This window comes from Pelophylax lessonae (assembly GCF_965119305.1).
Source record: "Pelophylax lessonae genome assembly, chromosome: 8".
Taxonomy (NCBI): Eukaryota; Metazoa; Chordata; class Amphibia; order Anura; family Ranidae; genus Pelophylax; species Pelophylax lessonae.
The window spans coordinates 289,589,026-289,612,024 of NC_138775.1; the positions used below are offsets into that span (position 1 = coordinate 289,589,026).

The 22,999-nt window shown below is 45.5% G+C and overlaps 2 protein-coding genes across 2 annotated transcripts; both read left to right on the forward strand.

The window, feature by feature from the left end:
- Nucleotides 1–6,064: 6,064 nt before the first annotated feature.
- On the forward strand, nt 6,065–13,115 carry LOC309562254 (uncharacterized protein; the record flags this gene model as incomplete). Its single annotated transcript, XM_082266373.1, has 12 exons — nt 6,065–7,204; nt 7,548–7,659; nt 7,830–7,999; nt 8,426–8,482; nt 8,903–9,100; nt 9,398–9,456; nt 10,144–10,960; nt 11,057–11,212; nt 11,780–12,106; nt 12,188–12,256; nt 12,770–12,859; nt 12,981–13,115. The coding sequence occupies 12 exons, from the start codon at nt 6,065–6,067 to the stop codon at nt 13,113–13,115; spliced, it is 3,330 nt and encodes a 1,109-aa protein (XP_082122499.1).
- Nucleotides 13,116–15,415: 2,300 nt separating this feature from the next.
- Nucleotides 15,416–18,690, forward strand: LOC309562255 (uncharacterized protein; the record flags this gene model as incomplete). The annotated part of the gene is made up of 3 exons (XM_082266374.1): nt 15,416–16,400; nt 17,127–18,337; nt 18,658–18,690. The coding sequence occupies 3 exons, from the start codon at nt 15,416–15,418 to the stop codon at nt 18,688–18,690; spliced, it is 2,229 nt and encodes a 742-aa protein (XP_082122500.1).
- Nucleotides 18,691–22,999: the final 4,309 nt, after the last annotated feature.

Genomic DNA, 22,999 nt, shown 5'->3' on the forward strand with positions numbered 1-22,999 from the left:
GGAATATTTCTGCAGCTGTAAATCCACATCATACATAAAACGCAGGAGCGTTACACTATGTCCCACTGATCAGTAGTAGGACAAGAATGTCCTCCAAGTCCATATCCACCAGAATATATGGTGAGAGCTCGCTGCTGCTCCAGCATCCTTTGCAACATGTGTAGCGTTAAGTTCCATTGTGTTGGAACAGCCTGTATCAAGTTGTTTTTGGGTAGGCCAAGGTCTTCCTGAATGCTCCTCAGTCGCTGCTTGGGAAGGATAGAATGGTGGAAATTGCCGGTGTACTTCTTCAGCATGGTAATAATGTCCAGCAAAGCTTTCTGGTTTGACAGACCATCATTTACCACAAGTTGGAGGGTGTGTGCCATGCAACTGAGGTCTCACACTTCAGCAATTATCATACCTTTAACCATGTTCGCTCCGCTGTCTCACAGCACAAGCATCACTCAGTCTTTGGTGATTCCCCATTCTTCTAGCATGCCTAGAAACATTTATCTAATGTACTCCCCAGTGTGGGAACCTTGCATCACTTTTGTATTCAACACTAAATGCCTTCTTGTCCATCCGCTGTCAATGAAGTGGCATGTAAGACTCATTAGTGATTCTGTTTGTCCTGACCAGCAGTCAGTCGTGAATGAGAGTGAGTTGCCAGCATTCTCTGGTTGCAGCATAGCCGTTACTTTGTCAACGACCTTTTGGTGAATCTTTTGCAGCATTTCAGTTCGATAAAATTTGTCACTCTTCAGTGTGTACCTTGGCTCAAGTATGGACAGCAACCGCTAAAATCCAGAGTTAGACAGTATTGAAAATGGCTGGTTATCAGCGACCATCATCTCTGTGATTACTCTGTCCAGCAGTTGGGATCTTCCATCCGATTTTAGCCACCTTTTCTATTTTTAACATATCTGTTATTGTTGCCTGGGATAGTAATGTTTCACCTTGTGATTCATTTTGTTTTTTTCTGTGCTGCATTATACAATTCAACATGATGAACTCTTAGATGGGCCCCAAGATTAGACATATTTTTGTTTTTTGCAGTTATTGATCCCTTGCTTACATTGTTTTTCTAAGTGTTTCACAGTGCTGCTGATTTTCCTGGAGATAAAGAAGAGAAATAGTCCCAGACCACACTTTTAATTTTTCTATCTCCATTTGAAATGTCCAATGAAAAATGAAAGACACTAATGAATATAAACTATAGCCTTAAAAAAAATGTCTGGCTGGCACCCTGTGGTGATGAGTGGCTGGCACCCTTTGGTGGGTGGCTGGCTGGCACCCTGTGGTGGGTGGCTGGCTGGCACCGTTTGGTGGGTGGGTGGCTGGCTGGCTGGCACCCTTTGGTGTCTGGCTGGCTGGCACCCTGTGGTGGCTGGCTGGCACCCTGTGGTGGCTGGCTGCCTGGAACCCTTATTGCTGGCTGACTGACACGCTTTGGTGGGTGTCTGGCTGGCACCCTTTGGTGCATGGCTGGCTGGCACCCTGTGGTGGGTGGCTGGCTGGCACCCTGTGGTGGGTGGCTGGCTGGCACCCTTTGGTGGGTGGGTGGCTGGCTGGCACCCTTTGGTGTCTGGCTGGCTGGCTGGCACCCTGTGGTGGCTGGCTGGCACCCTGTGGTGGCTGGCTGGCTGGAACCCTTATTGCTGGCTGACTGGCACCCTGTGGTTGCTGGCTGGCACCCTGTGGTGGCTGGCTGTGTTTTATAGCAGACCATAAAAATGTTTTTTATTTTCAGAATTGACGGTTTCTTTTGTTTAGAGCATAAAAAAAAAAATGCAGAGGTGATCAAATACCTCCAAAAGAAAACTCTATTTGTGGGAAAAAAAAGGACATCCATTTTATTTAGGTACAGCGCCGCATGACCGCGCAAATGTCTGTTAAAATAGTGCAGTGCCGTATCACAAAAAATGGCCTGGTCATTAAGGGGGTAAAACCTTTCAGTCCAGTAGTGGTGTGTCCGTGCTGAAAGCTGAAAATTGGCCCAGTACAGGAAGTATGTGAAAGTGCCCGGTATTGAAGCAGTTAATCAACATTAAATATGAAGGGAATCAGGTAAAATCAGAATAACAGAGAGATGATAAAATTGGATTGGCAATAGTTTTAAAAAAAAAACCTAAAATATGATAATAAAAATTGCTTACATGTAATTGCAGAATCAGCAACAGCCGTAGCTTCAACAGCATCTGCCAATACACCTAACATGACAACTACAGCAGCATCGACTTCATCACATACAACTAAAACAGTGCACACTACAAAAGTGTTAGCAACAACCACAACTGCAGAATATGATACAACTGCACTGACTACGAGAATAGGAACCACAACTAGAGTCACATTGAATAAAACTGCTACACCCACAACAAGAGCAGCAACAGCAGCACCAACTACTACTACAGCAGTATCAACAACAACTGCAGCACCGACAACCACTGCAGCACTCACATCGAATGCTGCATCAAAAACAACTGCAGTACCCACAAGTACAACAGCGTCAACAACTGCAGCACCCACAACTACAGCATCAACAACTGCAATACCAACACTTACACAAGCATCACCAACAACTACAGCACCCACAACTACAGCAGCATCAACAACAACTGCAGCACGCACAACTACAGACTCATCAAACTCAACTGCAGCACCCACAACTAAAAAAGCATCAACAACAACTGAAAAACCCACAGCTACACAAGCGTCAACCACAACTGCAGCACCCACAACTACAGAACCATTAATCACATCTGCAGCAGCCACAATGAGAGACACATCAACCACAACTGTAGAACACACAACTACAGGAGTGTCAATTACAACTGCAGAACCCATAACTACAGCAGCGTCAACCACAACTCCAGCACCAACAACTACAGCAAAATCAACCACAACTGCCGCACCCACAACTACAGAACCATCAATCACATCTGCAGCACCCACAATGACAGACGCATCAACCACAAATCTAGCACCCACAACTACAGAAGTGTCACCCACAACTACAGAACCATTAATCACAACTACAGAATCATCAACCAAAACTGAGGCACCCACAACTACAGAAGCATTAACAACTGCATCACCCACAACCATAACAGCATCAACCACAACTGCAGAACCCACAACTACAGAAGCATCAACAACAACTGCAGCACCCACAACTACAGCAGCATCAACATCTGCAGCACCCACAACTACAGAAGTGACAACAACAACTGCAGCACCCACAACTACAGCAAAATCAACAACTGCAGCACTCACAACTACAGAAGTATCAACAACAACTGCAGCACCCACAACTACAGAAATATCAACAACAACTACAGAACCAAGAACTACAGCAGCATCAACAACTGCAGCACCCACAACTACAGAAGCGTCAACCACAACTATTGAACCATCAACCACAACTGCAAAACCCACAACTACAGACGCGTCAACAACAACTGCAGCACGAACAACTACAGCAGTATCAAAAAATGCATCTCCCACAACTACAGTAACATCAACACCAACTGCAGCATCCACATCTACAGAAGGGTCAACCACAACTGCAGTACCCACAACAAAAAAAGTGTCAACAACAACTGCAGAATCAACGACTACAGCGTCAACAATAACTGCAGCACCCACAACTTCAGGCTCATCAAACACAACTGCAGCACCCACAACTACAAAACAATCAACCACAACTATATCACCCACAACTTCAGAAGTGTCAACCACAACTGCACCACCCACAACTACAGAACCATCAACCACAACTGCAGCACCCACAACTACAGCAGCATCAACAACAGCAACACCCACAACTAGAGAATTGTCAACAACTGCAGCACCCACAACTACAGTAATGTCAACCACAACTGCAGCATCCACAACTACAGCAGGGTCAACCACAACTCCCGCACCAACAAATACAGGAAGATAAACCAAAACTGCAGAACCCACAACTACAAAAGTGTCAACAACTGCAGAACCAACAACTACAGAAGCATCAACAACTGCAACACCCACAACTAAAGAATTGGCAACAACTACAGTACCCACAAGTAGAGTAATGTCAACCACAACTGCAGAATCAACGACTACAGCGTCAACAACAACTGCAGCACCAACAACTACAGAAGCGTCAACCAAAACTACTGAACCATCAACCACAACTGCAAAACCCACAACTACAAAAGTGTCAACAACAACTGCAGAACCAAGAACTACAGCAGCATCAACAACTGCAACACCCACAACTAGAGAATTGTCAACAACTACAGCACCCACAACTAGAATAATGTCAAGCATAACTGCAGAATCCACAACTACAGAAGGGTCAACCACAACTGCAGCACCCACAACCACAGAACCATCAACCACAGCGGCAGCACCCACAACTAAAAAAGTGTCAGCAGCAACTGCAGAATCAACGACTACAGCGTCAACAACAACTGCAGCACCCACAACTACAAAACATTTAACCACACCTGCAGCACCAACAACTAAAGAAGTGTCAACCACAACTGCACCACCCCAAACTATAGAACCAACAACCACCACTGCAGCACCCACAAACACAGAAGCGTCAACCACAACTGCACCACCCACCACTACAGAACCATCAACCACAACTGCAGCACCAACAACTACAGCAGCATCAACAACTGCAACACCCACAACTAGAGAATTGTCAACAACTGCAGCCAGCACAACTAGAGAAATGTCAACAACTGCAGCACCCACATCTACAGTAACATCAACCACAACTGCAGCATCCACAATTACAGCAGGGTTAACAACAACTCTAGCACCAACAAATACAGGAAGATCAACCACAACTGCAGAACCCACAACTAAAAAAGTGTCAACCACAACTGCACCACCCACAACTACAGAACCATCAACCACAACTGCAGCACCCACAACTAAAGAAGTTTCACCAACAACTACAGCACCCACAACTACAGCAGCATCAACAACAGCAACACCCACAACTAGAGAATTGTCAACAACTGCAGCACCCACAACTACAGTAATGTCAGCCACAACTGCAGCATCCACAACTACAGCAGGGTCAACCACAACTCCAGCACCAACAAATACAGGAAGATCAACCACAACTACGGAACCATCAACCAAAACTGCAGAACCCACAACTACAAAAGTGTCAACAACTGCAGAACCAACAACTACAGCAGCATCAACAACTGCAACACCCACAACTAAAGAATTGGCAACAACTACAGTACCCACAACTAGAGTAATGTCAACCACAACTGCAGCATCCACAACTACAGAAGGGTCAACCACAACTGCAGAATCAACGACTACAGCATCAATAACAACTGCAGCACCAACAACTACAGAAGCGTCAACCACAACTACTGAACCATCAACCACAACTGCAAAACCCACAACTACAAAAGTGTCAACAACAACTGCAGAACCAAAAACTACAGCAGCATCAACAACTGCAACACCCACAAATACAGAAGCGTCAACCACAACTATTGAACCATCAACCACAAGTGCAAAACCCACAACTACAAAAGCGTCAACCACAACTGCAGGACCAACAACTACAGCAGCATCAACAACTGCAACACCCACAACTAGAGAATTGTCAACAACTACAGCACCCACAACTAGAATAATGTCAATCATAACTGCAGAATCCACAACTACAGAAGGGTCAACCACAACTGCAACACCCACAACCACAGAACCATCAAGCACAACTGCAGCACCCACAACTAAAAAAGTGTCAGCAGCAACTGCAGAATCAACGACTACAGCGTCAACAACAACTGCAGCACCCACAACTACAAAACAATCAACCACACCTGCAGCACCAACAACTAAAGAAGTGTCAACCACAACTGCACCACCCAAAACTACAGAACCAACAACCACCACTGCAGCACCCACAAACACAGAAGCGTCAACCACAACTGCACCACCCACAACTACAGAACCATCAACCACAACTGCAGCACCAACAACTACAGCAGCATCAACAACTGCAACACCCACAACTAGAGAATTGTCAACAACTGCAGCCAGCACAACTAGAGAAATGTCAACAACTGCAGCACCCACATCTACAGTAACGTCAACCACAACTGCAGCATCCACAATTACAGCAGGGTTAACCACAACTCTAGCACCAACAAATACAGGAAGATCAACCACAACTACGGAACCATCAACCACAACTGCAGAACCCACAACTAAAAAAGTGTCAACCACAACTGCAGCACCCACAACTACAGCAGCATCAACAACAGCAACACCCACAACTAGAGAATTGTCAACAACTGCAGCACCCACAACTACAGTAATGTCAACCACAACTGCAGCATCCACAACTACAGCAGGGTCAACCACAACTCCCGCACCAACAAATACAGGAAGATCAACCACAACTACGGAACCATCAACCAAAACTGCAGAACCCACAACTACAAAAGTGTCAACAACTGCAGAACCAACAACTACAGCAGCATCAACATCTGCAACACCCACAACTAAAGAATTGGCAACAACTACAGTACCCACAACTAGAGTAATGTCAACCACAACTGCAGCATCCACAACTACAGAAGGGTCAACCACAACTGCAGAATCAACGACTACAGCGTCAATAACAACTGCAGCACCAACAACTACAGAAGCGTCAACCACAACTACTGAACCATCAACCACAACTGCAAAACCCACAACTACAAAAGTGTCAACAACAACTGCAGAACCAAGAACTACAGCAGCATCAACAACTGCAGCACCCACAACTACAGAAGTGTCAACCACAACTGCAAGACCAACAACTACAGCAGCATCAACAACTGCAGCACCCACAACTAGAATAATGTCAATCATAACTGCAGAATCCACAACTACAGAAGGGTCAACCACAACTGCAGCACCCACAACTACAAAACAATCAACCACACCTGCAGCACCAACAACTAAAGAAGTGTCAACCACAACTGCACCACCCAAAACTACAGAACCATCAACCACCACTGCAGCACCCACAAACACAGAAGCGTCAACCACAACTGCACCACCCACAACTACAGAACCATCAACCACAACTGCAGCACCAACAACTACAGCAGCATCAACAACTGCAACAACCACAACTAGAGAATTGTCAACAACTGCAGCACCCACAACTAGAGAAATGTCAACAACTGTAGCACCCACATCTACAGTAACGTCAACCACAACTGCAGCATCCACAATTACAGCAGGGTTAACCACAACTCTAGCACCAACAAATACAGGAAGATCAACCACAACTACGGAACCATCAACCACAACTGCAGAACCCACAACTAAAAAAGTGTCAACCACAACTGCACCACCCACAACTACAGAACCATCAACCACAACTGCAGCATCCACAACTACAGCAGCATCAACTACAACTGCAGCACCCACAACTAAAGAAGTTTCACCAACTACAGCAGCATCAACAACAGCAACACCCACAACTAGAGAATTGTCAACAACTGCAACACCCACAACTACAGTAATGTCAACAACAACTGCAGCATCCACAACTACAGCAGGGTCAACCACAACTCCAGCACCAACAAATACAGGAAGATCAACCACATCTACGGAACCATCAACCAAAACTGCAGAACCCACAACTACAAAAGTGTCAACAACTACAGCAGCATCAACAACTGCAACACCCACAACTAAAAAATTGGCAACAACTACAGTACCCACAACTAGAGTAATGTCAACCACAACTGCAGCATCCACAACTACAGAAGGGTCAACCACAACTGCAGAATCAACGACTACAGCGTCAATAACAACTGCAGCACCAACAACTACAGAAGCGTCAACCACAACTACTGAACCATCAACCACAACTGCAAAACCCACAACTACAGAATTGTCAACCACGACTGCAGAACCCACAACTACAAAAGTGTCAACAACAACTGCAGAACCAACAACTACAGCAGCATCAACAACTGCAGCACCCACAACTACAGAAGCGTCAACCACAACTACTGAACCATCAACCACAACTGCAAAACCCACAACTACAAAAGCGTCAACCACAACTGCAGGACCAACAACTACAGCAGCATCAACAACTGCAACACCCACAACTAGAGAATTGTCAACAACTACAGCACCCACAACTAGAAAAATGTCAATCATAACTGCAGCACCCATGACCACAGAACCATCAACCACAACTGCAGCACACACAACTAAAAAAGTGTCAGCAGCAACTGCAGAATCAACGACTACAGCGTCAACAACAACTGCAGCACCCGCAACTACAAAACAATCAACCACACCTGCAGCACCAACAACTAAAGAAGTGTCAACCACAACTGCACCACCCAAAACTACAGAACCATCAACCACCACTGCAGCACCCACAAACACAGAAGCGTCAACCACAACTGCACCACCCACAACTACAGAACCATCAACCACAACTGCAGCACCAACAACTACAGCAGCATCAACAACTGCAACACCCACAACTAGAGAATTGTCAACAACTGCAGCACCTACAACTACAGTAACGTCAACCACAACTGCAGCATCCACAATTACAGCAGGGTTAACCACAACTCTAGCACCAACAAATACAGGAAGATCAACCACAACTACGGAACCATCAACCACAACTGCAGAACCCACAACTAAAAAAGTGTCAACCACAACTGCACCACCCACAACTACAGAACCATCAACCACAACTGCAGCATCCACAACTACAGCAGCAACCACAACTGCAGCACCAACAACTAAAGAAGTTTCACCAACAACTGCAGCATCAACAACTACAGCAGCGTCAACAACAGCAACACCCACAACTAGAGAATTGTCAACAACTGCAGCACCCACAACTACAGTAATGTCAACCACAACTGCAGCATCCACAACTACAGCAGGGTCAACCACAACTCCCGCACCAACAAATACAGGAAGATCAACCACAACTACGGAACCATCAACCAAAACTGCAGAACCCACAACTACAAAAGTGTCAACAACTGCAGAACCAACAACTACAGCAGCATCAACAACTGCAACACCCACAACTAAAGAATTGGCAACAACTACAGTACCGACAACTAGAGTAATGTCAACCACAACTGCAGCATCCACAACTACAGAGGGGTCAACCACAACTGCAGAATCAACGACTACAGCGTCAATAACAACTGCAGCACCCACAACTACAGAAGCGTCAACCACAACTACTGAACCATCAACCACAACTGCAAAACCCACAACTACAAAAGCGTCAACAACTGCAACACCCACAACTAGAGAATTGTCAACAACTACAGCACCCACAACTAGAATAATGTCAATCATAACTGCAGCATCCACAACTAAAGAAGGGTCAACCACAACTGCAGCACCCACAACCACAGAACCATCAACCACAACTGCAGCACCCACAACTAAAAAAGTGTCAGCAGCAACTGCAGAATCAACGACTACAGCGTCAACAACAACTGCAGCACCCACAACTACAAAACAATCAACCACACCTGCAGCACCAACAACTAAAGAACCGTCAACCACAACTGCACCACCCAAAACTACAGAACCATCAACCACCACTGCAGCACCCACAAACACAGAAGCGTCAACCACAACTGCACCACCCACAACTACAGAACCATCAACCACAACTGCAGCACCAACAACTACAGCAGCATCAACAACTGCAACACCCACAACTAGAGAATTGTCAACAACTGCAGCACAAACAACTAGAGAAATGTCAACAACTGCAGCACCCACATCTACAGTAACGTCAACCACAACTGCAGCATCCACAATTACAGCAGGGTTAACCACAACTCTAGCACCAACAAATACAGGAAGATCAACCACAACTACGGAACCATCAACCACAACTGCAGAACCCACAACTAAAAAAGTGTCAACCACAACTGCACCACCCACAACTAAAGAAGTTTCACCAACAACTGCAGCACCCACAACTACAGCAGCATCAACAACAGCAACACCCACAACTAGAGAATTGTCAACAACTGCAGCACCCACAACTACAGTAATGTCAGCCACAACTGCAGCATCCAAAACTACAGCAGGGTCAACCACAACTCCTGCACCAACAAATACAGGAAGATCAACCACAACTACGGAACCATCAACCAAAACTGCAGAACCCACAACTACAAAAGTGTCAACAACTGCAGAACCAACAACTACAGCAGCATCAACAACTGCAACACCCACAACTAAAGAATTGGCAACAACTGCAGAACCAACAACTTCAGCACCATCAACAACTGCAGCACCAATAATTACAGAAGCGTCAACCACAACTACTGAACCATCAACCACAACTGCAAAACCCACAACTACAGAATCGTCAACCACGACTGCAGGATCAACAACTACAGAAGCGTCAACCACAACTGCAGCATCCACAACTACAGCATGGTCAACGAGAACTTCAGCACCAACAAATACAGGAAGATCAACCACAACTACGGAACCATCAACCACAACTGCAGAACTCACAACTACAAAAGTGTCAACAACAACTGCAGAACCAACAACTACAGCAGCATCAACAACTGCAACACCCACAACTACAGAAGCGTCAACCACAACTACTGAACCATCAACCACAACTGCAAAACCCACAACTACAGAAGCGTCAACCACAACTGCAGGACCAACAACTACAGCAGCATCAACAACTGCAACACCCACAACTACAGTAATGTCAATCATAACTGCAGCATCCACAACTACAGAAGGGTCAACCAATACTGCAGCACCCACAACCACAGAACCATCAACCACAACTGCAGCACCCACAACTAAAAAAGTGTCAGCAACAACTGCAGAATCAACGACTACAGCGTCAACAACAACTGCAGCACCCACAACTACAAAACAATCAACCACACCTGCAGCACCAACAACTAAAGAAGTGTCAACCACAACTGCACCACCCACAACTACAGAACCATCAACCACAACTGCAGCATCAACAACTGCAACACCCACAACTAGAGAATTGTCAACAACTGCAGCACCCACAACTACAGTAATTTCAACCACAACTGCAGCATCCACAACTACAGCAGGGTCAACCACAACTCCAGCACCAACAAATACAGGAACATCAACCACAACTACGGAACCATCAACCACAACTGCAGAACCCACAACAACAAAAGTGGCAACAACTGCAGAACAAACTACAGCAGCATCAACAACTGCAGCACCCACAATTACAGAAGCGTCAACCACAACTGCAGGACCAACAACTACAGCAGCATCAACAACTGCAACACCCACGACTAAAGAATTGGCAACAACTACAGTACCCACAACTAGAGTAATGTCAACCACTACTGCAGCATCCACAACTACAGAAGGGTCAACCACAACTGCAGAATCAACGACTACACCGTCAACAACAACTGCAGCACCTACAACTTCAGGCTCATCAAACACAACTCCAGCACCCACAACTACAAAACAATCAACCACAACTACAGCACCATCAACAACTGCAACACCCACAACTACAGAAGCGTTAACCACAACTACGGAGTCATCAACCACAACTGCAGAACCCACAACTACAAAAGTGTCAACAACAACAACTGCAGAACCAACTACAGTAGCATCAACAACTGCAACACCCACAACTAAAGAATTGTCAACAACTAAAGCACCCACAACTAGAGTAATCTTAACCACCACTGCAGCATCCACAACTACAGAAGGGTCAACCACAACTGCAGCACCCACAACTACAGAACCATCAACCACAACTGCAGCAACCACAACTAAAAAAGTGTCAACATCAACTGCAGAATCAACGACTACAGTGTCAACAACAACTGCAGCACCGACAACTTTAGGCTCATCAAACACAACTGCAGCACCTTCAACTACAAAACAATCAACCACAACTGCACCACCCACAACTACAGAACCATCAACCACAACTACAGCATCCACAACTACAGCAGGGTCAACCACAACTCCAGCACCAACAAATACAGGAACATCAACCACAACTACGGAACCATCAACCACAACTGCAGAACCCACAACAACAAAAGTGTCAACAACTGCAGAACAAACAACTACAGCAGCATCAACAACTGCAACACCCACAACTACAGAAGCGTCAACCACAACTGCAGGACCAACAACTACAGCAGCATCAACAACTGCAGCGCCCACGACTAAAGAATTGGCAACAACTACAGTACTCACAACTAGAGTGATGTCAACCACAACTGCAGCATCCACAACTGCAGAAGGGTCAACCACAACTGCAGAATCAACAACTACAGCGTCAACAACAACTGCAGCACCTATAACTTCAGGCTCATCAAACACAACTCCAGCACCCACAACTACAAAACAATCAACCACAACTATAGCACTCACACCTACAAAAGCATCAACCACAACTGCACCACCCACAACTACAGAACCATCAACCACAAATGCAGCATCCACAACTACAGCAGCGTCAACCACAACTGCAGAACCAACAACTACAGCAGCATCAACAACTGCAACATCCACAACTAGAGAATTGTCAACAACTACAGCACCCACAACTACAGTAATGTCAACCACAACTTCAGCATCCACAACTACAGCAGGGTCAACCACAACTCCAGCACCAACAAATACAGGAAGATCAACCACAACTACAGAACCATCAACCACAACTGCAGAACCCACAACTTCAAAAGTGTCAACAACAACTGCAGAACCAACAACTACAGAAGCATCAACAACTGCAGCACCCACAACTACAGAAGCGTCAACCACAACTGCAGAACCCACAACTACAAAAGTGTCAACAACAACTGCAGAACCAACAACTGTAGCAGCATCAACAACTGCAACACCCACAACTAGAGAATTGTCAACAACTGCAGCACCCACAACTACAGTAATGTCAACCTCAACTGCAGCATCCACAACTACAGAAGGGTCAACCACAACTTCAGCACCAACAAATACAGGAAGATCAACCACAACTACGGAACCATCAACCACAAATGCAGAACCCACAACAACAAAAGTGTCAACAACAACTGCAGAATTAACAACTACAGCACCATCAACAACTGCAACACCCACAACTACAGAAGCGTCAACCACAACTACGGAGTCATCAACCACAACTGCAGAACCCACAACTACAAAAGTGTCAACAACAACAACTGCAGAACCAACAACTACAGTAGCATCAACAAATGCAACACCGACAACTAAAGAATTGTCAACAACTGCAGTACCCACAACTATAGTAATGTTAACCACCACTGCAGCATCCACAACTACAGAAGGGTCAACCACAACTGCAGCACCCACCACTACAGAACCATCAACCACAACTGCAGCAACCACAACTAAAAAAGTGTCAACAACAACTGCAGAATCAACGACTACAGTGTCAAAAACAACTGCAGCACCGACAAATTTAGGCTCATCAAACACAACTGCAGCACCTTCAACTACAAAACAATCAACCACAACTGCACCACCCACAACTACAGAACCATCAACCACAACTGCAGCATCCACAACTACAGCAGGGTCAACCACAACTCCAGCACCAACAAAAACAGGAACATCAACCACAACTACAGAACCATCAACCACAACTGCAGAACCCACAACAACAAAAGTGTCAACAACTGCAGAACAAACAACTACAGCAGCATCAACAACTGCAATGCCCACAACTACAGAAGCATCAACCACAACTGCAGAACCCACAACTACAAAAGTGTCAACAACAACTGCAGAACCAACAACTACAGCAGCATCAACAACTGCAACACCCACAACTAGAGAATTGTCAACAACTGTAGCACCCACAACTACAGTAATGTCAACCTCAACTGCAGCATCCACAACTACAGAGGGGTCAACCACAACTTCAGCACCAACAAATACAGGAAGATCCACCACAACTACGGAACCATCAACCACAACTGCAGAACCCACAACTACAAAAGTGTCAACAACAACTGCAGAACCAACAACTACAGCAGCATCAACAACTGCAACACCCACAACTAGAGAATTGTCAACGACTACAGTACCCACAACTAGAGTAATGTCAACCACCACTGCAGCATCCACAACTACAGAAGGGTCAACCATAACTGCAGCACCAACAACTACAGAACCATCAACCACAACTGCAGCACCCACAACTAAAAAAGTGTCAACAACAACTGCAGAATCAACGACTACAGTGTCAACAACAACTGCAGCACCCACCTCTTCAGGCTCATCAAACACAACTGCAGCACCCACAACTACAGAACCATCAACCACATCTGCAGAACCCACAACTACAAAAGTGTCAACAACAACTGCAGAACCAACAACTACAGCAGCATCAACAACTGCAACACCCACAACTACAGTAATGTCAACCTCAACTGCAGCATCTACAACTACAGCAGGGTCAACCACAACTTCAGCACCAACAAATACAGGAAGATCAACCACAGCTACGGAACCATCAACCACAACTGCAGAATCCACAACAACAAAAGTGTCAACAACAACTGCAGAATCAACAACTACAGCACCATCAACAACTGCAACACCCACAACTACAGAAGCGTCAACCACAACTACGGAGTCATCAACCACAACTGCAGAACCCACAACTACAAAAGTGTCAACAACAACAACTGCAGAATCAACAACTAGAGCACCATCAACAACTGCAACACCCACAACTACAGAAGCGTCAACCACAACTACGGAGTCATCAACCACAACTGCAGAACCCACAACTACAAAAGTGTCAACAACAACAACTGCAGAACCAACAACTACAGTAGCATCAACAACTGCAACACCCACAACTAAAGAATTGTCAACAACTACAGCACCCACAACTAAAGTAATGTTAACCACCACTGCAGCATCCACAACTGCAGAAGGGTCAACCACAACTGCAGCAACCACAACTAAAAAAGTGTCAACTACAACTGCAGAATCAACGACTACAGTGTCAACAACAACTGCAGCACCGACAACTTTAGGCTCATCAAACACAACTGCAGCACCTTCAACTACAAAACAAACAACCACAACTGCACCACCCACAACTACAGAACCATCAACCACAACTGCAGCATCCACAACTACAGCAGGGTCAACCACAACTCCAGCACCAACAAATACAGGAACATCAACCACAACTACAGAACCATCAACCACAACTGCAGAACCCACAACAACAAAAGTGTCAACAACTGCAGAACAAACAACTACAGCAGCATCAACAACTGCAGCACCCACAACTACAGAAGCATCAAAAACTGCAACACCCACAACTAAAGAATTGGCAACAACTACAGTACCCACAACTAGAGTAATGTCAACCACAACTGCAGCATCCACAACTGCAGAAGGGTCAACCACAACTGCAGAATCAACAACTACAGCGTCAACAACAACTGCAGCACCTATAACTTCAGGCTCATCAAACACAACTCCAGAACCCACAACTACAAAACAATCAACCACAACTATAGCACCCACACCTACAAAAGCATCAACCACAACTGCACCACCCACAACTACAGAACCATCAACCACAAGTGCAGCATCCACAACTACAGCAGCGTCAACCACAACTGCAGAACCAACAACTACAGCAGCATCAACAACTGCAACATCCACAACTAGAGAATTGTCAACAACTACAGCACCCACAACTACAGTAATGTCAACCACAACTTCAGCATCCACAACTACAGCAGGGTCAACCACAACTCCAGCACCAACAAATACAGGAAGATCAACCACAACTACAGAACCATCAACCACAACTGCAGAACCCACAACTTCAAAAGTGTCAACAACAACTGCAGAACCAACAACTACAGCAGCATCAACAACTGCAGCACCCACAACTACAGAAGCGTCAACCACAACTGCAGAACCCACAACTACAAAAGTGTCAACAACAACTGCAGAACCAACAACTACAGCAGCATCAACAACTGCAGCACCCACAACTACAGAAGCGTCAACCACAACTACGGAGTCATCAACCACAACTGCAGAACCCACAACTACAAAAGTGTCAACAACAACAACTGCAGAACCAACAACTACAGCACCATCAACAACTGCAGAACCCACAACTACAAAACAATCAACCACAACTGCACCACCCACAACTACAGAACCATCAACCACAACTGCAGAAGCCACAACTACAAAAGTGTCAACAACAACTGCAGAACCAACAACTACAGCAGCATCAACAACTGCAGCACCCACAACTAGAGAATTGTCAACAACTGCAGCACCCACAACTACAGTAATGTCAACCTCAACTGCAGCATCCACAACTACAGAAGGGTCAACCACAACTTTAGCACCAACAAATACAGGAAGATCAACCACAACTACGGAACCATCAACCACAACTACAGAATCCACAACAACAAAAGTGTCAACAACAACTGCAGAATCAACAACTACAGCACCATCAACAACTGCATCACCCACAACTACAGAAGCGTCAACCACAACTACGGAGTCATCAACCACAATTGCAGAACCCACAACTACAAAAGTGTCTACAACAACTGCAGAATCAACGACTACAGTGTCAACAACAACTGCAGCACCGACAACTTTAGGCTCATCAAACACAACTGCAGCACCTTCAACTACAAAACAATCAACCACAACTGCAGCATCCACAACTACAGCAGGGTCAACCACAACTCCAGCACCAACAAATACAGGAAGATCAACCACAACTACGGAACCATCAACCACAACTGCAGAACTCACAACTACAAAAGTGTCAACAACAACTGCAGAACCAAGAACTACAGCAGCATCAACAACTGCAGCACTCACAACTACAGAAGCGTCAACCACAACTGCAAAACCCACAACTACAGAAGCGTCAACCACAACTGCAGGACCAACAACTACAGCAGCATCAACAACTGCAACACCCACAACTACAGTAATGTCAATCATAACTGCAGCATCCACAACTACAGAAGGGTCAAGAAATACTGCAGCACCCACAACCACAGAACCATCAACCACAACTGCAGCACCCACAACTAAAAAAGTGTCAGCAACAACTGCAGAATCAACGACTACAGCGTCAACAACAACTGCAGCACCCACAACTACAAAACAATCAACCACACCTGCAGCACCAACAACTAAAGAAGTGTCAACCACAACTGCACCACCCACAACTACAGAACCATCAACCACAACTGCAGCATCAACAACTGCAACACCCACAACTAGAGAATTGTCAACAACTGCAGCACCCACAACTACAGTAATTTCAACCACAACTGCAGCATCCACAACTACAGCAGGGTCAACCACAACTCCAGAACCAACAAATACAGGAAGATCAACCACAACTACAGAATCATCAACCACAACTGCAGAACCCACAACTACAAAAGTGTCAACAACAACTGCAGGACCAACAACTACAGCAGCATCAACAACTGCAACACCCACAACTAGAGAATTGTCAACGACTACAGCGTCCACAACTAGAAAAATGTCAACCACCACTGCAGCATCCACAACTACAGAAGGGTCAACCACAACTGCAGCACCAACAACTACAGAACCATCAACCACAACTGCAGCACCCTCTAAAAAAGTGTCAACAACAACTGCAGAATCAACGACTACAGAAGTTTCACTAAAAATTTCAGCATCAACAACTACAGCAGCATCAACAAATGCAACACACACAACTAGAGAATTGTCAACAACTGCAGCACCCACAACTACAGTAACGTCAACCACAACTGCAGCACCCACAACTACAGCAGGTTCAACCACAACTCCAGCACCCACAAATACAGGAAGCTCAACCACAACTACGGAACCATCAACCACAACTGCAGAACCCACAACTACAAAAGTGTCAACAACTGCAGAACCAACAACTACAGCAGCATCAACAAATGCAACACCCACAACTTCAGATTCATCAAACACAACTGCAGCACCCACAACTACAAAACAATCAACCACAACTGCACCACCCAAAACTACAGAACCATCAACCACAACTGCAGCACCCATAACCACAGAAGTGTCAACCACAACTGCACCACCCACAACTACAGAACCATCAACCACAACTGCAGCATCCACAACTACAGCAGCGTCAACCACAACTGCAGCACCGACAACTACAGAAGTTTCACCAACAACTACAGCAGCATCAACAACTGCAACACCCACAACTAGAGAAATGTCAACAACTGCAGCACCCACAACTACAGTAATGTCAACCACAACTGCACCATCCACAACAACAGAAGGGTCAACCACAACTGCAGAATCAACGACTACAGCGTCAACAACAACTGCAGCACCTACAACTTCAGGCTCATCAAACACAACTCCAGCACCCACAACTACAAAACAATTAACCACAACTATAGCACCCACAACTACAGAAGCATCAACCACAACTGCAGCATCCACAACTACAGCAGCGTCAACCACAACTGCAGAACCCACAACTACAAAAGTGTCAACAACAACAACTGCAGAACTAACAACTACAGTAGCATCAACAACTGTGACACTCACAACTAGAGAATTGTCAACAACTACAGCACCCACAACTAGAGTAATGTTAACCACCACTGCAGCGTCCAGAACTACAGAAAGGTCAACCACAACTGCAGCACCCACAACTACAGAACCATCAACCTCAACTGCAGCACCCACAACTAAAAAGGTGTCAACAACAACTGCAGAATCAATGACTACAGTGTCAACAACAACTGCAGCACCGACAACTTTAGGCTCATCAAACACGACTGCACCACCCACAACTACAGAACCATCAACCACAACTGCAGCAGCCACAACTACAGCAGTGTCAACCACAACTGCAGCACCCACAACTAAAGCAGGGTCAACCACAACTCCAGCACCAACAAATACAGGAACATCAACCACAACTACAGAAACATCAACCACCACTGCAGAACCCCTAACAACAAAAGTGTCAACAACTGCAGAACAAACAAATACCACAGCATCAACAACTGCAGCACCCACAACTACAGAAGCGTCAACCACAACTGCAGAACCAACAACTACAGCAGCATCAACAACTGCAACACCCACAACTAGAGAATTGTCAACAACTACAGCACCCACAACTAGAGTAATGTCAAGCACAACTGCAGCATCTACAACTACAGAAGGGTCAACCACAACTGCAGAATCAACGACTACAGCGTCAACAAAAACTGCAGCACCTACAACTTCAGGCTCATCAAACACGACTCCAGCACCCACAACAACAAAACAATCAACCACAACTATAGCACCCACAACTACAGAAGCATCAACCACAACTGCACCACCCACAACTACAGCAGCGTCAAACACAACTGCAGCACCAACAACTACAGCAGCATCAACAACTGCAACACCCACAACTAGAGAATTGACAACAACTGCAGCACCCTCAAATACAGTAATGTCATCCAAAACTGCAGCATCCACAACTACAGCAAGGTCAACCACAACTCCAGCACCAACAAATACAGGAAGATCAACCACAACTACAGAACCATCAACCACAACTGCAGAACCCACAACTACAAAAGTGTCAACAACAACTGCAGAACCAACAACTACAGCAGCATCAACAACTGCAGCACCCACAACTACAGAAGCGTCAACCACAACTACTGAACCATCAACCACAACTGCAAGACCCACAACTACAGAAGCGTCAACCATAGCTCCAGCACCAACTACTACAGCAGCATCAACAACTGCAACACCCACAACTAGAGAATTGTCAACAACTGCAGCACCCACAATTACAGTAATGTCAACCACAACTGCAGCATCCACAACTACAGAAGGGTCAACCACAACTTCAGCACCAACAAATACAGGAAAATCAACCACAACTACGGAACCATCAACCACAACTGCAGAACCCTCAACTACAAAAGTGTCAACAACAACAACTGCAGAACCAACAACTACAGTAGCATCAACAACTGCAACACCCACAACTAGAGAATGGTCAACAACTACAGCACCCACAACTAGAGTAATGTTAACCACCACTGCAGCATCCACAACTACAGCAGTGTCAACCACAACTGCAGCACCCACAACTACAGCAGGGTCAACCACAACTCCAGCACCAACAAATACAGGAACATCAACCACAACTACAGAACCATCAACCACAACTGCAGAACCCACAACAACAAAAGTGGCAACAACTGCAGAACAAACAACTACAGCAGCATCAACAACTACAGCACCCACAACTACAGAAGCGTCAACCACAACTGCAGAACCAACAACTACAGCAGCATCAACAACTGCAACACCCACAACTAAAGAATTGGCAACAACTACAGTACCCACAACTAGAGTAATGTCAACCACAACTGCAGCATCCACAACTACAGAAGGGTCAACCACAACTGCACAATCAACGACTACAGCGTCAACAACAACTGCAGCACCTACAACTTCAGGCTCATCAAACACAACTCTAGCACCCACAACTACAAAACAATCAACCACAACTATAGCACCCACAACTACAGAAGCATCAACCTCAACTGCACCACCCACAACTATAGAACCATCAACCACAACTGCAGCACCAACAACTACAGCAGCATCAACAACTGCAACACCCACAACTAGAGAATTGTCAACAACTACAGTACCCACAACTAGAGTAATGTCAACCACAACTGCAGCATCCACAACTGCAGAAGTGTCAACCACAACTGCAGAATCAACGACTACAGCGTCAATATCAACTGCAGCACCAACAACTACAGAAGCGTCAACCACAACTACTGAACCATCAACCACAACTGCAAAACCCACAACTACAAAAGTGTCAACAACAACTGCAGGACCAACAACTACAGCAGCATCAACAACTGTAACGCCCACGACTAAAGAATTGGAAACAACTACAGTACCCACAACTAGAGTAATGTCAACCACAACTGCAGCATCCACAACTGCAGAAGTGTCAACCACAACTGCAGAATCAACGACTACAGCGTCAACAACAACTGCAGCACCTATAACTTCAGGCTCATCAAACACAACTCCAGCACCCACAACTACAAAACAATCAACCACAACTATAGCACACACACCTACAAAAGCATCAACCACAATTGCACCATCGATAACTACAGAACCATCAACCACAAGTGCAGCATCCACAACTACAGCAGCGTCAACAACAACTGCAGAACCAACAACTACAGCAGCATCAACAACTGCAACATCCACAACTAGAGAATTGTCAACAACTACAGCACCCACAACTACAGTAATGTCAACCACAACTTCAGCATCCACAACTACAGCAGGGTCAACCACAACTCCAGCACCAACAAATACAGGAAGATCAACCACATCTACAGAACCATCAACCACAACTGCAGAACCCACAACTTCAAAAGTGTCAACAACAACTGCAGAACCAACAACTACAGCACCCACAACTACAGAACCCACAACTACAAAAGTGTCAACAACAACTGCTGAACCAACAACTAGAGCAGCATCAACAACTGCAACACCCACAACTAGAGAATTGTCAACAACTACAGCACCCACAACTACAGTAATGTCAACCTCAACTGCAGCTTCCACAACTAAAGAAGGGTCAACCACAACTTCAGCACCAACAAATACAGGAAGATCAACCACAGCTACGGAACCATCAACCACAACTGCAGAACCCACAACAACAAAAGTGTCAACAACTGCAGAATTAACAACTACAGCACCATCAACAACTGCAACACCCACAACTACAGAAGCGTCAACCACAACTACGGAGTCATCAACCACAACTGCAGAACCCACAACTACAAAAGTGTCAACAGCAACAACTGCAGAACCAACAACTACAGTAGCATCAACAAATGCAACACCGACAACTAAAGAATTGTCAACAACTGCAGCACCCACAACAAGAGTAATGTTAACCACCACTGCAGCATCCACAACTACAGAAGGGTCAACCACAACTGCAGCACCCACCACTACAGAACCATCAACCACAACTGCAGCAACCACAACTAAAAAAGTGTCAACAACAACTGCAGAATCAACGACTACAGTGTCAACAACAACTGCAGCACCGACAACTTTAGGCTCATCAAACACGACTGCACCACCCACAACTACAAAACCATCAACCACAACTGCAGCATCCACAACTACAGCAGGGTCAACCACAACTCCAGCACCAACAAATACAGGAACATCAACCACAACTACAGAACCATCAACCACAACTGCAGAACCCACAACAACAAAAGTGGCAACAACTGCAGAACAAACAACTACAGCACCATCAACAACTGCAGCACCCACAATTACAGAAGCGTCAACCACAACTGCAGGACCAACAACTACAGCAGCATCAACAACTGCAACACCCACGACTAAAGAATTGGCAACAACTACAGTACCCACAACTAGAGTAATGTCAACCACAACTGCAGCATCCACAACTACAGAAGGGTCAATCACAACTGCAGAATCAACGACTACACCGTCAACAACAACTGCAGCACCTACAACTTCAGGCTCATCAAACACAACTCCAGCACCCACAACTACAAAACAATCAACCACAACTACAGCACCATCAACAACTGCAACACCCACAACTACAGAAGCGTCAACCACAACTACGGAGTCATCAACCACAAATGCAGAACCCACAACTACAAAAGTGTCAACAACAACAACTGCAGAACCAACAACTACAGTAGCATCAACAACTGCAACACCCACAACTAAAGAATTGTCAACAACTAAAGCACCCACAACTAGAGTAATGTTAACCACCACTGCAGCATCCACAACTACAGAAGGGTCAACCACAACTGCAGCACCCACAACTACA